At 31.2% G+C, this 8,067-nt stretch overlaps 1 protein-coding gene across 2 annotated transcripts; it reads right to left on the bottom strand.

Annotated features, from left to right (window-relative positions):
* Nucleotides 1-896: 896 nt before the first annotated feature.
* On the bottom strand, nucleotides 897-7,168 carry LOC118195805 (THAP domain-containing protein 1-like). Of its 2 annotated transcripts, XM_085821795.1 has the most exons (4): nucleotides 6,997-7,168; nucleotides 6,435-6,595; nucleotides 6,068-6,160; nucleotides 897-1,992 (listed from the first exon to the last, which is right to left on the bottom strand). In XM_085821795.1, exons 2-4 carry the CDS (start codon nucleotides 6,585-6,587, stop codon nucleotides 1,957-1,959), a joined length of 282 nt encoding a protein of 93 aa, XP_085677921.1. In that variant the 5' UTR covers nucleotides 6,588-6,595; nucleotides 6,997-7,168; the 3' UTR covers nucleotides 897-1,956. The 2 variants fall into 2 exon arrangements, with proteins under 2 accessions (XP_085677921.1, XP_085677926.1); XM_085821800.1 differs by lacking the exons at nucleotides 6,068-6,160; nucleotides 6,435-6,595; nucleotides 6,997-7,168 and adding an exon at nucleotides 3,460-5,324.
* Nucleotides 7,169-8,067: the final 899 nt, after the last annotated feature.

The following is an 8,067-nucleotide window of genomic DNA, read 5'->3' as shown; positions in this document are numbered from 1 at the left end:
TTAAAATCCTAGTATACGGTGCAGCCTTGGTGCGATTTTGAAACTTATCGCCAACACCAAAAATGACCCAAAGAACGTCTATGTATATACTATACACTATATACATAGTATATGCTATGTATAACTATATATATTCTTTGAATGACACATTTACTACTCATCATATATGTCCCGTTTTTACTGCTCATCACAAAGTCGCCAAAAGTAGCCAAATCCTGTGTGCACCGGATACTAGGATTAAACCGAGGTCTTTTTAAGGTAAACTGGCTCATATCCAAGTTACACATGGGGAAAGCCACGAAAACGCCCATGCAGCCAGCCCATTTGCCGGGATTCGAACCCTGGACCGAACTACCAGTGTTCAGCGGCTTTTACCGCTTGCCCACTGGTGGGCTTGTGCGATTCTTTGACTTCTTATTTTGGTTTTGTATAGCAGCCATTTTGAAATTGTGCCTTCCTGACGCCAATCTTGGTGTCAAAAAAGAATCGCCAAAATACAAGGGACACCCAATTGTAAACTTTTACCTAAAATCACTACTCATCATGACACCAAATTTTTTAAAATGAGTTTAGATCACTAAAATATTCAAGACTATGCAAATTGTAAACAAAAACCAATGCACGTATAAAGAATTCTTTATTTGATTGCAGTCTTAATGTGACATGTCAGAACACTTTTCATATTTCACATTTTATTTATTCATTAAAAATTATTATGCATTCAAGTTTGTTTTCATTTTAAACTTAGTTTCGAAAAGGCATAATAAATTATTTTCCAGAATATAATATCTGTTGTAATGTCCATAGATGGATTTATATTAAAATATAAAATTTTATTTGTTAGAAAATAATACAAATTTTCATAAATTCAACTGCTAAAGAAAAATACACAACAGTACATTTATAACAAATTTTATTACAGCATCTTTACACATATCATTATAACTGAAATCCGACACAATTTATTCTGTGTTGACACAAAAGAAATACAATGCAAGAATATAAAACTCGATCATTATAAGAAATGAACATTGAATATGAATCATTTATTATCTTCATAATAAATGGTTTTCTCTCCTTTTAATGCAATATTCAGGTATGGAATCCAGTACAGTTCTGTTATGGGAAAGCCATCGGCAAATTTTTTGCTAAACTCGCCAAGAGACTGGTTCATATGAAGTCACCAATGTTTACTTCTAAAGTCATTAGAATGTTAACTTTTTTAAGAAAATGTAAAAGAATGTCTTTTCAAAATTGGCAATGAGAATGCAAATTCCAAAGATGTAACGATCACTTGTATTTCAATCAACAGGCCTTCAACACAAGTTTCCCATATTCTATTATAAAATCTCTGGTTTCAATGATAAATGTAAGAGAATACATGTCAATATAGAATAATGACAATACACCAATGGCATTTTAGGGGAAAAAAAAAAGTTTGCTTATTATCAATAATTAAATTTACAGTTATATGAAATAAAATAAATATACCCATTACATGCATCACAAGGTAATTTGTTTCAGAAATATGTTTCCATTCTTATGATACTCAGTTTCATAATATCCACAATTATCTGGGACATTTTTTTACTTCTTCAGCACATAAAGCTCTTGCAATAATCAAAGATCTTTCCATCTATTTTATAATACTGACGATTTGTTACACAAGACACCACACTGATAAGCACAAATGTATATTACCAAATGAAGAGTTTTTGTTGAAAATAAGGAGGATGAATTATTCCAATACTTATATTTGGAATTAAATCATGCACACAATCAAGTTCTAGATATTCCTTTGTTAATCATTTTCTTTATCATTCAGGACTGATCGATATTCTTGAACAGAGTGGTGTGACAATGGATATTGCACATATTTTTTAGTCCACAAAGCACCAATTCTTAACTTCAATAAACTAAGATATATCCTATGCATTTTTACACCTGAGAGCCATTTCATGATAAAAACACTCCTTTCTTCGTTATGAATACCTGAAACAAAGAAAGAAAAAACAGAACAAATTTATTTTTTAGTCTTTAAAATCATATATCATATAACTATTATACAGGTGAAATGTTATAAAGACCTATGTATGTAACTTTGTAAAGACTTATAAATTAATATCATAATATATTTATAGAGCTTGGGTCAAAATTATTATTATGAAATATAATTATTGCTGTATGTCTCTTTTTCTTTTTAATAAACAACAAGGTGTTAGCCGAGGTTTCCAAGCCTCATTACCAAAGTGTACGTGGTAGAGCCTTATCATGTCAGGAAAAGTGCAATGACAGAAAAGGATACCGGACGTCCCTTGCAGTCACACTTCATCATTCTTTATTTAATTATTTCAATAACTTTTCAAACTTTTAGTCTGTTTGCTTATTTTTCATGTTCCAAAACGAAAAGTCTCTAGGCCATTTCCAAGTCGTTTTCCAGTAGAAGCAGTCCGGCTAATTCTATCTTTGGATTTCTTAACAGTGAGATTTTTTATGGGGTGGGGTAGTTAGCCCCACACCCAACCCCCAACCTGGAGGACCAGTTCCCTGATATAATCCCCAGGGGCAGGGTGCCCGGCTATACCCCCAGATGCTGGGTACCCATTTTAGTCGCCTTTTACGACATATATGAGCTACATTGGGACTATTCTTTCATACCCAGTCACCACATGGGTATATTAGTAGATTGATTTGTGCTTATTCACTGTGAATAATGTGAAGAGCAAATATTACTTGAGCTGAACATGTAGTACTATCCAGAAAGAGTCCATACAATTATTGCATAAATAGAAATATTAGAGTTAGATTGTGCAGAAAGAAGACATTATGGAATTTGTCTTTTTTTTACACTACTACACTATGCCATGTAATATGTTCTTTCTACACTACTACACTATGACTACACTATGCCATGTAATTGCAGGATACAAAATCTTAAATAATGATGAACATTTTAAGAAACACAATTGAAATACAAAATAGAAACTTTGGGAACTTGAGAAGTAACTGAGTATAAAGAAAATTTTAAATAATATAAAATCTTCAGTAATACCAAAAACTTGGTTAAATAACTAAATAAGCAAAGAATAATATCTACAAGTCCAGAATAAATTATGATATTTAGCATTTAAATGTATAATAAATATGCTTCTTAAATCTCAGCTGCTCAGCAACGATGACACGTAGATATTTAGCAAAGGCGCTTGTAAATACAATATAGAAATTTCAGGACCTTGAGAAGTAACTTAGTATAAAGCAAATTAAAAATTATATAAAATCTTGAGTAATATTAAAAACTTGGTTAAATAAGCAAAGAATAATATATACAAGTCCAAAATAAATTTTGGCATAAAGCAATTTAAATGTATAACAAACATGCTTCTTAAATCTCAGCTGCTCACCAAAGATGACACATAGATATTTAGCAAAGATGCAGTTTAAGAGAACTTTAAAAATTACTTTTAAAGACAGCATCAATGTTACTTTGCAAGTGTCTGAAGTTTTCTTTTTTTTTCTTTATTGGACTTAATATCGTCATTTTTTCTATTACAAAGATTCTTGAGCATGATATTTGTTGATATCCAAATTATCAGTTTGCTTATACTTTCACTTGCACGACCATTATCACAAATAATATCATCAAAGAGCATTTCTTTTAATTCTAAAATTTTAAAAGTCAAATTTGCAACAATTTTCCTCTGATTTTGTTCCAACAAAAAATCTTCATATTCTTCACTACACAGCTTATTTACAATTAAATAATTATACATAATTATATTTACAATAAATGGTTTTGGCCACCTGAGTCCACCACGATCAAGATTCTTTATAAGATCATACGTTTGATCATGATTAACTGTGGAATTTATTGTAATGTTTTGTTTGCAGGTACAGCATTTCACTTTCTTTAAAACTGCATGACAACAGTAACCACCCAAATAAGTCAGAACTGGCAGATGGCTACTAATGCCCTTCACATCACTCTCTGTAATATTTAATGATGGGTAATATACTGTATTATCTAATTGTATAATATCATGAAGATTATCATCATATTCAAATTATGTTAAAGGGACAGTAATATTTTTAATAATCAATTCTAACTTAATACTTGATTGTATTCTTAATTTTTTTTCACATTCTAATAACTGTCTCATTGAAATATGATACTGAGAACCAGAAAGTTGTCTGTATTTACCAAACCGGGCTTCAAGAGCATCACATCAGTCTGAATTTTTCCTGGAAGTATATATTTCATTCCAAGCTCTTCAACACAATATCTAGTCAACTCCAGTATACCATAAGTAGTTTGTTTGAGAGCTGCATGAGTTTCTTTTGTAAGCATGCCTGTTGAACATTTCATTGATTCCCATGCATCTAACCAGTTAAGAAACTGATTGAGGAAAATAACTTTTGGATCAGAATCATCTGCTGTTAATGGCTTCATAAATTCACTCTTTTGATGTATACCTTTAAACATAGTTTTAACATTCATAATATCCCACCATTTGCATATTATGGATATAAACTCAGATGTATCTGAATAGTGTGGTATTTCATGCAAAGGACCCAAATGAATCAGACCTTCAATAGTAAATTTATTGAAAATCTTAAGAACCAGTTTAATGTTTTGTTTCTCTAAATTAGAAGGTGAAAGACTTTTTAGAGTTAAACCATTAGAAAATGTAATCAGTTGGTCATTTTCAATTTCATGTAGCTTTCTCAAAGACATAAACGAAGCAGTTTTGAAGTGCTTCTTTGAAAGATCTTCAATATTTGGAAAAAACATACATGTACCAGGATTTTTCTGGTTCAGCCAATTGTTCCTTATATTTTTAAATAAATGAACTGCATCTATTATGTAGAAAAGAGGCCTATTCCCATTCATTGGATGTTTGTAAACAAATGAATTACGTGGTGGATTTGAAAACAAACTCATGGCTTTTCTATTTATTGCATTGTTGTCTGTAATAACACAAATAACAATAATTCCCATATTTTCAAGACCTCTAATCACTTTTTTAATTACATAATGTAATGTTTCAAAATTTATTGTGTTAACAGGCATAATATGTACTACCTCTTTGAATGAAGATTCCAAACTGGATATCATAAAAGCAAATGCACTGGTTGCCGGACTGGAAGAATCAAATGCAGCCCCAACGACAGAGCCTCCTTTGTAATCAAAATATGGCTGAACATAAATTTCATCTACCAAAAGAATCACTTTTCTTTCTCGATCCTCAAGGAAAGTTACACGATTTTTTATATATTTTAAAAAATTTTCATCAATAGTTTCATTACATGGTGACAATACTAAATTGCTACAATTTTTTTTTAAAGTCGAAGGATGAGGCATAATAATACTGCCACTATCCCTTAAAAATTTATATGCATGTGATGATATAGTATTTAACAAGCATGCTAACACTAGTACATCAGGATTGTATCTAAAATTATTTTTAGGGCAAAGTAAAAGATTCATCTGGTCTTGCAAAAATTTAATAAATTTCTCATTTTTGTCGTTAGAAATAGTTTGCAGTAATTCATTAATTATATCAATTGTTATGGTTAATTTTGAATTTAACTCTTTGGTTTGAAGATTAGCCAATTTATCTAAAACAGTCCTAATTTCATTAAAATTTGTAACTTTATGTGGGAATGTGTAGGGAGATAATTGCATAATAGATTTTTCTTTAATAAATACAGACATTTCTTGATTGTCATTCACAACTACAGAATAATCAATTGATGGCCCAGGACTAAAAACAATATGAATAAAGCAAACAGTTGAGGTATCTGGAACTGTGTATACATGCCAAAATGCTGATATTCCATAGCGATCAATACATGACAAAATATCATTAGAACAATTAATTTTCAAATCATTATTATACATTTCATATTCTTTAAGGCTTTCACGCAATGCTTTCTGTAAATTATGGCACTCGCGGGCAGTTTTTTTTGCATCAGGATCTTCTCGTACAATAGTGCTACTTTTTGAACTGTATACAGATGGATAGTCCTTAAATATTGATGGCACTGTATTTTCTTTTAATCTACGCACCTGAAGTGGAGCAGAAATTAAAATTCCATTCTTAGAATCAAATGCTGAAGCTTCAACTTTAAAATCACTTTTCTTGAAATGCAATTCACAAACCTTTAGAGAAAATTAAAAAAAAAAAAAAAAAAAAAAAACATGTTAATAGTAATAGTTTAAAAATCAGAGGGTTCATTCTGAGCATTTGTAGTAAAGAATATTCATTTCACAGATAGAACCAGAGAATATTTGCAGTGATTAAAGCTCTATTTCAATCCTTTATTTCTGTATATCCTGGTTTATGTAACAAAATATTATCATTTAAAAATTTCTGAATGAACCCTTATATGTAATTAGAATCTACACTATTAATTAATAACTCTACTTTACTTACCTTTGAACTCTTTTTGGGTGAAAAGTCTTTCCGTTGGATTGCAGAAAGCCACTCTCTCTTCAAATCTTCATTTTTAGGAAAGGAGAATACAGACACTTTTGGTCCTGTTGGGTAGTTTCCCTTACATAATGGTACACAGCATCTACCCGGCATTTTAATAACTGAAATGTTTTTATTTAAATTAATATATAAAAGGGAGTAAATAGTTATGTATAAAACATAAATTAATTATTTTTAAATATAAAAGGGAGTAAATAGTTATAGTGTATAGCTAATGGCATGTAAAATTTTAAGAATAAGCTGTGTTAGCTTATATTATAACATCAAATTTATACAGGTCCATAAAAAAATGTTTTATTCTGAAACAGATCAGGTGATATAATTATGCAAAGCCCGTTTATTCTACGATGGGCTGACACAACATTATTCAAAAAGAAATTATACATAGCACAGCAGCCTTGTCTCTACCAGAAATAACACATGTATACTAGAACATACGCCTAAAAACGTTGATATAATTAGAAAAATATAACTTTACAGAAGTAAAGTAATGTATTCTTACCTCTCTAAAATACATTCAACCTTAAAACCATAAAAAAATCAAAGTATTCTGCTTCAGCGTTCGCACAACGTAAGAAGCTTCAGCAATCAGCAAAGAGCCACTGCATGCGTTCCGAAGTTTATTATGACCAGAAGTCGTGACGTCACACGAATTATCGAACCGCGCGCTTAGGCTTGAAGTAGAGTCGGTGTTGGTACATCGGTTGACTCGAGGTACCGATTCGGTACACACGAATTCATTTCGTTACTCGCATCTGTCGTACGATACGGTTTATTCGAGTACGAATGATGCGGTTGCTATACGAATACGAATGATGCGGTTGCTATGCGAATACGAATGATGCGGTTGCTGTTCGAATACGAATGATACGATTGCGTTACAATGCGCTCATATTTTTCATAGATAATTTTGAATTTTTTGGGGTATCGGGCAAACTCTTGTTTACATTATGTGCTTTAGTTGAAATACTATTTAGTTGTTGATATTAAAGCAGATGAGCAATTTTGACAGCGTGAAGAGTTATTTTGTATTTGCTTTTTACTATCCGCGATTCAATTCACCTATAGATGGCGCTTTCACACATTAGTATTGCGGATAAAACTCGGTATTTTGATTTGTGATCTGACTTCGTACATTCAAAAATTGAGTTACTTAGCTTTTCCGAAATGTTTGATTTTGTTCAAGGAGGCGTAAATTCTCGCTGTATTACTGAAGCAGAGAGCATTTTAAAAAGGCTGATCATTTGGTAATGCACGGAATTTTACTTGAAATCCAATGTACAAGTTTTGGCTTTCTATTTAAGGATAAGTTCTATAGCGTCCTGATCGCATGAAATCGAAGGACATTTCATTGTTCAAAAAGGACAAATAAAAATTTAAAAAAAAAAAATTCTTGTTCATGTAAAGGAGGAACTGCTGGCTGCTGTAGGAAATTGTGTCGCTGTTTTATTGTATTGTGACAGGTAGCTGATTTTAACGTTCACTGATTGTAAACAAATGATTTCATATGTGTTTTACTTGGGATTTCTAGAAAATCTGTGCAGTCAAAAGTGTCTTTTTTTCCCCATAAAAA

This window comes from Stegodyphus dumicola, chromosome 1 (assembly GCF_044657685.1).
Source record: "Stegodyphus dumicola isolate Sdum_Otavi_A_Nest chromosome 1, ASM4465768v1".
NCBI classification, from domain to species: Eukaryota; Metazoa; Arthropoda; class Arachnida; order Araneae; family Eresidae; genus Stegodyphus; species Stegodyphus dumicola.
The sequence above is the reverse complement of the archived record's forward strand: the minus strand, read 5'-3'. Positions and strand labels throughout refer to the sequence as shown.

What these genes read in the sequence shown, in the direction of transcription:
- LOC118195805 (XM_085821795.1), bottom strand. Translation starts at nt 6,587, where the DNA reads ATGCCGGGTAGATGCTGTGTACCATTATGTAAGGGAAACTACCCAACA. An exon ending in CACCCAAAAAGAGTTCAAAG is followed by an intron (nt 6,161 to 6,434) that starts GTAAGTAAAGTA and finishes TTTTCTCTAAAG; the next exon opens with GTTTGTGAATTGCATTTCAA. An exon ending in TAATTTCTGCTCCACTTCAG is followed by an intron (nt 1,993 to 6,067) that starts GTGCGTAGATTA and finishes TCTTTGTTTCAG; the next exon opens with GTATTCATAACGAAGAAAGG.